The 11,365-nt window shown below is 37.5% G+C and overlaps 1 protein-coding gene across 1 annotated transcript in view; it reads left to right on the plus strand.

Annotated features, from left to right (window-relative positions):
* The window catches only part of RAB21 (RAB21, member RAS oncogene family), a 30,329-nt gene extending 19,429 nt beyond the window's left edge, over positions 1–10,900 (plus strand). The window contains exons 5-7 of the mRNA XM_018047559.1: positions 5,771–5,825; positions 6,338–6,426; positions 9,214–10,900. Of these exons, the coding sequence (XP_017903048.1) occupies positions 5,771–5,825; positions 6,338–6,426; positions 9,214–9,356 (287 nt within the window). The 3' untranslated portion in view covers positions 9,357–10,900. The remainder of the gene's footprint in view (positions 1–5,770; positions 5,826–6,337; positions 6,427–9,213) is intronic.

An 11,365-nucleotide genomic window follows, 5' to 3' on the forward strand; every position in this document is an offset into this window, starting at 1 on the left:
ACATTGCCTTTCTTTGGGAATGGAATGAAAACTGACCTTTTCCAGTCCTGTGGCCACTGCTGGATTTTCCAAATTTACAGACATACTGAGTGCAGCAGTTTAACAGGCATCATCTGTTAGGGTTTTAAATAGCTAAGCTGGAATTCCGTCACCTCCACTAGCTTTGCTCATAGTCATGCTTCTGAAAGCCCACTTGACTTAACACTCCAGGATGTCCAGTTCTAGTTATCGGGGTCATTAAGACCTTTTTTGTACAGTTTTTGTGTGTATTCTTGCCACCTCTTCTTAGTTTCTTCTGCTTCTGTTAGGTCTTTACCATTTATGTCCTTTATCGTGCCCATTCTTTTATGAGATATTTCCTTGATAGCTCCAGTTTTCTTGAAGCGATCTCTAGTCTTTCCTATTCTATTGTTTTCCTCTATTTCTTTGCCTTGTTCATTTAAGAAGGCCTTCTTATCTCTCTTTGCTATTCTGTGGAACTCTGCATTCATTTGGGTTTATCTTTCCCTTTCTTCCTTGCCTTTTGCTTCTTTTCTTTCCTCGGCTATTTGTAAATCCTCCTCAGACAACCGCTTTGCCTTCTTGCATTTCTTTTTCTTTGGGATGATTTTGGTTACTGGTTCCTGTACAGTGTTACAAACCTACATCCATAGTTCTTCAGACATTCTGTCTACCAGATCTAATCCCTTGAATCTATTCTTACTGCATTTAACTATACATATTTTTGAGTTAAGGACTCCAAAGGTAACTTTCGACTCCAAAGATGAAAGTAGACCATGATTCACTAGAGTGGAGGAATATTCTTAATGGGTAAAGTAAAAGAACTCTAGAACTCTCACTGTGGACTTCTGGCATTTCTTTTTGGTTCCTTTTTTCTTTAGATTATTATCTCTAAGATTGCATATGCTTTTTAGCAGTCATGTCAGCTTAATTTTTCTTTTATGTAGATTATAACAAAAATGAGAATTCCGTTTTTATAAGTATTGCTCTTCTGTTAGGCTTTCCCTGTCTTCCTGTGTAACTGTTACATAAACCTAAGTGTAAGAATTTCAACTTGCCATATGTTTCTGAATGTTTATGTTTGACATATTTATAATCTACTAGCTTTTTCCATGTGTAAATTAGATAACCTTCTTGGTCCTTATCTAAACCACTGATAATATTTAAATCAGGAATAGAGAACTCCATACTTTGCTAGTAGAGACTTTTCCCTCTAGTTTTAGTTAATCCATTGATCAGCACTCTTGGCTGTGGTTGCTCTATTTAATAGAATATGTTGTTAATAATCTGTTCTCAACATTTGTATGTTTGTTAAACATATATTTATTAATAACTACTTACCACTTATTGAGTGCCAGGTACTGTTCTAAGAACTACATCCTTATTATTTCATTTAAGCCTCCTGACAACACTGCAAGAAGGTGTTGTTGCCATTGCCACTTTACACATGAGAAAATGGACCTAGAGAGCGTGACACTTCCCAGACTACATAGTACTTAGAGATAGGCCTGGGATTTTAATTCAGGCCTGTCTGTTGCTTCAGGCTCATATCCTTAACCAGGAGTATGTGTTACTTGCTGCCATGTACCATGCTTTAAGAGTAATACAGTGAATAAGTTAAAAAATAGATACGGTCCTTGTAGTCCCAGAGCTTATCATGTAGGGTGAGAGAGGAAAAACAAGCTCTTATTGTATATTATGGTAAAAGCTGTGAAGAGGTAAGGAGAGGGTGCTGGGATAACGCAAAAGGAAACCTAACTAAATTGGGGGGTGGGGTGGGTAAAGGATTTCCTAAGCCAGTCAGGATTGTGATAAGACATATTAATTATCAGGGGCTTTAAGTCTCTCATAACTGTTGATTTTTCACTTGATCATTCACTGATGGATATGGCTGATTTTAATAACTACTCTCCATCGCATGTGTACTATTTACTAGGCCTTTTACATTATACCTTATTTTCACGTTAACCTTGGAAAGTTTATTAGCTACATTTGTACAACGTGAAACTAAGAGGGGTGAAGTAATATGCCCCAAATCATATAGTTTTGAAATGAGCCAGAAGTTAAAGCAAATTTTATCAGATTTAAGTTTCCACTACGCCACATTCCATCCAGTCTAAGCAAAATAAAATTCTCTTTATTGCTATTAGCCATCTGCTCTTAGTAATGGGTATATCCCTTCCATGTTCTTTATTAAAATAGGTACTTTAAAAGAAGAAAAAGTTTTTAGTGTTCTCAGCAGGATAGCCTTTTCCTCTCCAGTGGCTTCAGCCCTCAGAAAGTATATAGTGCTTTCAAGTAGGTGCTTATTTTGGTGGTTATTCTTGTTTTCAGGTGTTTTAAGCCTATTGGAAAGTTCCCAATGTGGCCACAGAATAGTATTGAAACAGAAGTGAAGTGAAGTCGCTTAGTCGTGTCTGACTCTTTGCGACCCCGCGGACTGTAGCCTGTCAGGTTCCTCCATCCATGGGATTCTCCAGGCAAGAATACTGGAGTGGGTTGCCATTTCCTTCTCTAGGGGATCTTCCTGACCCGGGGATCGAACCTGGGTCTCCAGCACTGCAAACAGACTATCATCTGAGCTACCAGGGAAATAAGCCTCAAAACTGCCAACTTTAGCTCTCTTGCCTTCAAAAGAACGTAGGAGCTACAAAGATCTTGAACTCAGTCACTGACAGGCAGTCTTGTGACTTAGCCTGTGCTGTTAATCCATCATGAGCACTTAACTGTTCAGAGAAACAGTAGTTATTTAGTAGAAGGATTTTTTTTGTTTAAAATATTGTGTTATTAAAATAGTTAGCAATTATAATAGTAACCGATTTTAGGGAATTCCCTGGTGGCCCAGTGTTTAGGACTTGGCGCTTTGCCTGCTGTGGCCCAGGTTCAGTCTCTGGCTGGGTAACCAAGAGACTTCAAGCCATGGTGGCGAGGCAGAAAATTTAAAAAGAAAATAACCGGCTTTATTAAAGTTGGTTAAGTCTAAATGTTATTAAATAATAAAACAGTGTCTCAGTTTTCCCCGAATATTCATTTGAGGCAATAAGGTGATTGTCTACTTTCCCTAGCCTCATTTTTAAAAAGTAGATATTAGTAATTCTGGCAGATTTTGGAAAAAAAAAAAAAAGACATTTAAGCTCTATCAAACCAACTGAGAGGGTTTTCATTAATTTCAACAAAAGTCTCCTTTTTCTATAGGAGACTGTTTACCTTTTTCAGTTCAGTTCAGTTCAGTCGCTCAGTTGTGTCCGACTCTTTGCGACCCCATGAATTGCAGCACGCCAGGCCTCCCTGTCCATCACCAACTCCCGGAGTTCACTCAAACTCACATCCATCTAAGTCAGTGATGCCATCCAGCCATTTCATCCTCTGTCGTCCCCTTCTCCTCCTGCCCCCAATCCCTCCCAGCATCAGAGTCTTTTCCAATGTGTCAACTCTTTGCATGAGGTGGCCAAAGTACTGGAGTTTCAGCTTTAGCATCATTCCTTCCAAAGAACACCCAGGACTGATTTCCTTTAGAATGGACTGGTTGGATCTCCTTGTAGTCAGTGGGACTCTCAAGAGTCTTCTCCAGTACCACAGTTCAAAAACATCAATTCTTTGGCGCTCAGCTTTCTTCACAGTCCAACTCTCACATCCATACATGACCACAGGAAAAACCATAGCCTTGACTAGACGGACCTTTGTTGGCCAAGTAATGTCTCTGCTTTTTAATATGCTATCTAGTTTGGTCATAACTTTCCTTCTGAGGAGTAAGCATCTTTTAATTTCATGGCTGCAATCACCATCTGCAGTGATTTTGGATCCCCCCAAAATAAAGTCTGACACTGTTTTTACTGTTTCCCCATCTATTTCCCATGAAGTGATGGGACCAGATGCCATGATCTTCGTTTTCTGAATGTTGAGCTTTAAGCCAACTTTACCTTTTTTCTGTGGCAGAATCTTGTTGCTGTTTGTTGGAACCATCTGCCACTAGGTGGTGCCTTTTGCATTCTTCATGGCATAGAACAACTTACTCTGCTGGTGACTGTTGGATATATTGGCTGTAATATTTAGCAGCTTAAAAATTTATTGACAGAATAATGTGGGAGATCAGAACTAATATGTGTTTTCTTGCTGAGATAGACTGATAACTGTTCAAAGAAGGAAGAGTTCAGTACTGAATTTGTTAGGACCTTTTGAGCTTTAGCATATGTGCTTCCCTCTCAGCCTTAGGCTACCATGTCAGATGTCGCTTGAGGCTGCACATAATTAGGGGCTGAGATTATTTGAGGTCTTCTATATACAAAACCTCTGGGCCTGTACCTCTCAGTTCTAAGCATTGCATCTTTCATTGGGAGCTTAGTTCAATGCTTTATCTGAAATTGTCTTCTTGATGCTCTAAAGTTCCAAGAAAAAAATGACCTTATTTACAGGATTTCCCTTTTTACCTCTGGTGCTAAGTCACTTCAGTCATGTCCGACTCTGTGTGACCCCACAGAGGGCAGCCCACTGGGCTCCCCCGTCCCTGAGATTCTCCAGGCGAGAACACTGGAATTGGTTGCTATTTCCTTCTGCAGTGAATGAAAGTTAAAGTGAAGTCGCTCAGTCGTGTCCGACCCTCAGTGACCCCATGGACTGCAGCCTTCCAGGCTCCTCTGTCCATGGGATTTTCCAGGCAGGAGTACTGGAATGGGGTGCCATTGCCCTCTCCGATTTTTTTACCTCTACAGGTCATAATAGAAATGAAAATATTTCTTTAACGTGTCCTTTCTTAGTGTATTTCTCCCTTTCCTGTCTGTTATTTCCCTTGCCTTTAGCACTCAGTCCAGCCTTCTTACCTTCATCTCTAGCCTGTATATAATAAGGAATCTGCATTTTGAAGTTTCTTCACTTTTATTCTGGTTGCTTTGTAGCATAGTTTGAGTTTGGTTCCATTGCTTAAGGAAAGCCAAACTTATTTTCAGTAATTTAAAATCTGCATGATGTTCATATACTAAGTTCTCTGATGGTTTTAAAACAAACAGTACAGTTTGTTCCCTTGCACTGATGAAGTACTTCAGAAGCCATACATTTTAATGCTTTCTTTAATCAGTTCGTATCATCCAGAAAACCAAAGTATTCTTAGGATCCAAAAGGCTAGCCTAATATATTTTCATGAGCAATAAGGTGGCCTTATTTAATTACTGAGCATCTCTGAGTTGATTGGGGACCACTTAGACTTGGGGCTTCCCTGCTGGCTCAGAGGTTAAAGCGTCTGCCTGCAATGCAGGAGATCTGGGTTCGATCCCTGGGTCGGGAAGATCCCCTGGAGAAGGAAGTAGCAACCAACTCCAGTATTCTTGCCTGGAGAATCCCATGGATGGAGGAGCCTGGTAGGCTACAGTCCATGGGGTTGCAAAAAGTCATACACGACTGAGTGACTTTACTTAGACTTGGATAGAAATCATAGATTTTTTTCTTAGAGTTCCCTAGTAAATCTTAATCCCGTTTATACTCTAAATCAAAAAGAATGCTCATCTCCTTGGGCGAGGTCTTTTCTCTCCAAGGCCGCAGCTTCAGGAGGGATATGCATTGAGCCATCTGAGGCAGGTTGAGGCATTCACCTTAACAGTCAAGATCAACCCTCATGTCATAGGAGTTCACTTGATAGTTTCAAGACACTGAGAAGTCTGGTGGGGATTTGCATTATTTTTCTATGGGATCAAAATAGAATTTGTATGTTTAGAATTAGCTTAATTTCATTATAAAAATGAATCAGTGTTAAACACTGGCATTTACTTTTTCCAATTAGGTAATAAAGTAGACTTGGAGAAGGAGAGACATGTTTCCATTCAAGAAGCAGAATCGTAAGTGTTTTCTTTCTCTTCCTTCCATCAGTCACTCTCTGTAAGAAGTCTTCATCCTTGCACCATGTTCTTTACCATTTAGTTATTACTCAAACCTTTTAATATAGATTGAGCTATTGGATTCGATGAAGTGTGTTTACATTGGCAGTGTCTGGACTTTTCGTGACATTTAAAGATATTTCACTTTCAGTTCTTTTTCTGGTTTCAGTAAAAAGTATAAAAGTGATACGAAAGGAAACTTCCATGGCCAAATAGCGAGTCACAAAAACTAAAATATTTGGGTTGCAAATTAATTTATAAAAATTTCAAGTCTTGCAATATATTCTTATTTAAAAGTTGGTTCAATATATAGAGATATTAACCAGTATATAATTTTAATTTCACTAAACCTGAGTTAATTGGTAATAAGTCACCAGAAGTGCTACTGTAAAGAAAAAAGTTCAAATAGCAGTTGTGTCAAAAACTTGAAACATTTTTTTACAGCAATTACTGATGTTACTTTTCTTTTTAAGGTATGCAGAATCTGTGGGAGCAAAACATTATCACACTTCAGCCAAACAGAACAAAGGAATTGAGGAACTCTTTCTTGACCTTTGTAAAAGTAGGTGTATGGATGTGTTGTGTTTGCTAAACATAAAATAAATGCAATACCATTAAAAATAAAAATGGAAGGGGAATATACAGAATAAAAGATTTAAGAGATGTAACAACATGTTGCAGTGGATGGACCTTATTTGTATCCTAATTTGACAAACTAGTGAAAAAGAACATTTATGAAACGATTGGGACTATATGAACACTCACTGGATATTGATGATCTTAAATATTGTGAATTTTGTTAGGCATAATTATGGTGTTGTGATTATGCCTGAAAATAATTTTTATTTTTTTAAAGGTTTTATGTTTAGAAATCATAATTTATGAATGAAATGTATATGTCTGGCACATAAATTTGATTTAAAAATAATGGTAGTGATGATTGCCAAGTATGGATGAAAGTGTGTGATGGACATATAGATTTTCATTATGTTTTTCTTTTATGTATGTTTGTGCTTTTTCATATTAAAAAAAGAGAGAGAAAGGAAAATGTTTATCATATACAACCTGAAAGTCATTTCTCATATCACCAATAGAACACATACTATACTTAGGAAAACCGTAGTCTGTAGAATAATGGGTTGAGATGATTTTGTCAAATTGCATTCCTTGAAATCACAGACTCTTTTGAGAACATGATGAAATGATGGTTTTCTCTCTAGAAAAATGTACATATACACAAACTTTGGAGTAAATACTAGTATTATGTAAACCTGAAGATCATTCGTAGTTCACCTGGGAGAGTAATTCTCTAAATGTAGTCTCCTAATTAGCAGCATTAGCATCATTTGAGAATGTATTAGAAGTGCGAATTCTTGGGCTTTACCCCAAACCTACTGAATCGAAATTCTAGGAGGTGGTTCTCCAAACGTGTGTTTTAATCATTCCTCCTTACGATTCTGATTTATACTAAAATATGAGAACCACTGCTGTACTTATCAGTCACTAGGAGATCTTGTAAAAATTGTAATTTAATAAAGCTGGTCTCACGTAGGCCTGAACTTCTGTTTTCTAACAGACAGCCAAGGATTAATGACACTTGTCCGCAGACCATACTTTGAGTACTGAGGTTCTAAATCAGTGGCTTGTAAATGTTGTATATGACATCTTTATATAAAAAGATTGAATGTTCTCCATATGTTATTTTAAAATTATAGAACATATACAAGTGCTTATGTATTTTGTATATTGTAAAACATATTAAAAAAAGAAATTTTGAAAGGTTGGGGGAAACTGTTTTCTAATTTCATCTCAATGAATTGTCCCATATACCTCAATTTGGAAACCATTGTTCAAGATTGATCTCTGGACCCAAGTTTAGAACCCTTATTCTGTTCTAAGGACTCTCTTTTCTTTGCTCATCTTTTCAGATATGTATTTTGCAACTATTTACTCCTAGTCTGTGTCTTGTATTCTCATTTTTTTCTTAACTGTTTCTCAAAGAGCAAAAGATCTAAATTTTAATGAGGTCTGATTTGTCAGTTTTTCTTTATGAGTCATTTTTTGTGTGTCTTACATGAGAAATCTTTGCTAACTCAAAGTCATAAAGATTTTCTTCTACAGAGATTCCCTCCTATTTTTTCCTTTTTTTAAATTAGTTAATTTATTTTTGGCCATGCTGGCTCTTCACTGGGTGTGGGCTTTTCTTCAGCTGCGGAGAGCAGAGGCCACTCTCTAGTTGGGCTCTGCGGGCTTCCCACGGCAGTGGCTCCCCGCGTTGTGGAGCACCGGCTCAGGGGCCCGCAGGCTTCAGTAGCTGTGGCTCCCAGGCTTTATGGAGTCCAGGCTCGGTAGTTGTGCTGCGTGGCCTCAGTTGCTCTGAGTCATGCGGGATCCTCCTGGATCGAGGATTGATCTCCTGCGTTGGGATCTACTTCTTTACCAGTGAGCCACCAGGGAAGCCCCTCCTGCTGTGTTTTCTTCTAGACATTTTGTTTTATGTTTAGATCTGAAATTAATTTCTTACTAATGTTCACATATGGTGGGAGATACAGATTGAACTTTCATTTTTTTACATGTAAATGTCCAGTTCTAGTACTGTTTCTTGAAAAGGTGATTGTTTTCATTCAGTAAACTTGGCACATGTGTTAAAAATCAAGTGACTATATGTATGGGAGTCTGTTTCTGGACCTGTTTTGTTGACTCTGTATTTCTTTTTTCACCAGTATCTCATTGTCATCATTAGAATAACTTTCTATTGTATCTTTAAACCAGATAGTGTGAGTCTTCCAGCTTTCTTCTTCTTCCTTCATCCTAAACTCTGGTTCTTTCAAATGTTATTTGCTTAAAAGTTTTACATTAATTGAAGAATAATCTTGTACCCTAAATATTGCTTGTACTTGGAACAATTTGACCTTCTTTGACATATTTTGAAGGCGGGAAGAGGGGACGACAGAGGATGAGATGGTTGGATGGCATCACCAACTCAGTGGAAGTGAGTTGGAATAAACTCAGGGAGTTGGTGATGGACAGGGAGGCCTGGTGTGCTGCAGTCCATGGGGTTGCAGAGAGTCAGACATGACTAGGCGACTGAACTGAACTGAGCTGACATATTTCTAAGTATACTTGGAAAATCTTAAGGATGGCCCTTGTATATAGTCATTTGTTCGGATCAAAAACTTGTTTTCTCTGGTGATGTCACTATGGCTGTGATGCAGCTGGACAAATACCCTTGCTATTACTTAGCTTCCTTGTTGGTTGAAAGTCCGCTATCATGATAGTAAACGGAAATTAGAGAAACAGAAGACTCCGGTTGTGGTCCTAACTGATGTCTGCTTTCTCCCTCTCTTAGGAATGATAGAAACTGCACAAATGGATGAGAGGGCAAAAGGCAATGGCTCCAGTCAGCCGGGAGCTGCAAGGCGAGGTGTTCAGATCATTGATGATGAACCTCAAGCCCAGAGCGTTGGCGGAGGGTGCTGTTCTTCTGGATAACTGTTCACCCCTAAGAAAGTAAAAAAAAAACAAACTGTGGATCATTGCCCTCAACATGAAGACTGCCATATTCCAAGTCACATTATTTTACCGATGGAGTTACAGAATTAACAGTATTTTAAATTACGTTTATAACTGCAGAGACCTTAAGTGCTAAACCTAGTGGAGTTTGTGACCAGAGAATTGGCATTTTCTACAAATGTTAACAAAGCAATTACCAATGGCCTTTTTACATATTTTTTTCTTTAATAAGAAATAATATGCATGTAGAAAAGACCTACTTAAAGGCTTCATTTATATTCTTTTAAATCAAATCTTTATTTAATAACTTATATATGTTGTTGGAATGGTATACATTTTTGCAGTCCTTTGTATTTTGTGGTAGTTTGAATTGTATCCCTTCTAAATGGCAAAATGTCTTTTGTTTTCTTCTTCTTTTTTTTTAATTAGCAGATACCTGAAGTACTATTTTTGCAGGGTTTGCACAGGCCCCTAACTGTCTACTACACTTTGATATAATCTATATACATCCTGTATGCTGAGCTGGTAAAATACAATGTAAATTACATATTAAATATTTTATCTGCTTTTACAAGTGCAAGGTGCAAAAATATATACAATAGTCTCATTGATGACTGTAAAGTGAATTAACATTTGGTGATAATGCCTAAGCTGATATAAAGATCATAGCTCCCCTTCACTTCTGTCTTAACTTGAAAGTGGCGTGTTTAAATTTTCTCATATACTTTACTTGAATTATTGCTGTTGTCATGTTTTTTGCCTCTAAATCCATGTGATGATTGATTGAGCAACAGCATTTGCCTTTGGGTTTTGGGTTTTGTTCTTTTGGGGGTTTGTTTTTTGGAAGGCAGGGATAAAAGAGATGACTTCTGCCGTTTTTGCTTTAGAGTGGTTACCTTAGAAGTATTTGGGTGGAGCATGCTGAGTTTCACTTCTGCAAAGCTTTAGTTTTCTCTTACGCTTTATATGAAATGGATTCACTGGTATGAGAAGAGAGGAAGAAGTCCCAGATAGTAGCCACTCACCAAGACTCTTTTATACAGCAGCATGTTAGTGGTAGTTTCTGCTCCGGAGGCAGCAGTTCTAGATCTTTCCTAAGCAAATTGTATTTGTTCATTGCTTGCCAGAGATGAACACGGAAAGTTTTGTTTCATTTTGTAAGCGCTATCCTTCTGAGTTTCTTTGAAGGGAAACATTTCATGTAACGTAGTTATAGCAAACACTGGAAAGATTTATAAAATTATATTCTTGTATACTTTGTAAATGAGTCTCACTAGGTTGTTTTTTTTTTCCTTAAGCATAAGACTAAACTTAAATTTGTTAATTTTAATAAAATCAGGCACAGGAAGAACACAAATTATGTAAATTAACAAAAATTGTTCTTGTTCTAATATATATATTTTTCCATTTCTGTCATGCTTGGAAAACTAGTAAATGATATGTCTAAGATAAAATGGAATGGTCCCTGGATTTACTTCTTATAAGAAGCAGTAGTATACAATAAAGTTGTTAGCTTGAACAGTTAAGAGAATGTAAAGAAGTTATAGTTACAAAAAAAGTAACTTTCCCAAATGGGTTAAAGTTGAATGAATTACCATCTTGATGTTATGACATTGCAATTCTAACTTAGTATTAAGTATTCTATAAGTCTGCATTTTTACCCTCTTTAACTGTCTCTGTCGAACTCAACACACTGCTGCTCTGTTCTGTGTTCAGGGAGGGTGGGGTGGAAAGAGTTTCCTGGAAGATAAGCTAAAGTCGTCTTCTTTTATGGGATGATCGTTCTCTGTGCAGTTTCTTGGTTTCCTGGAGGGAGGCAGCGGGGATTCTGAGTACAGGTACTGGAACAAATAGTTTTTGCCTTCCTGTCTTTTTTCTATAGAGAAAGCCTTGTTGTAGATGTAGATGGGAAATAAGCTCCACTCCATTGGAGTGAAGTATATTTTTAAAACTAATTAGAGATGAAATTGAGGTTTACTTTAAAAAGT

The sequence above is a fragment of the Capra hircus genome, chromosome 5 (genome assembly GCF_001704415.2).
Source record: "Capra hircus breed San Clemente chromosome 5, ASM170441v1, whole genome shotgun sequence".
Classification (NCBI taxonomy): Eukaryota; Metazoa; Chordata; class Mammalia; order Artiodactyla; family Bovidae; genus Capra; species Capra hircus.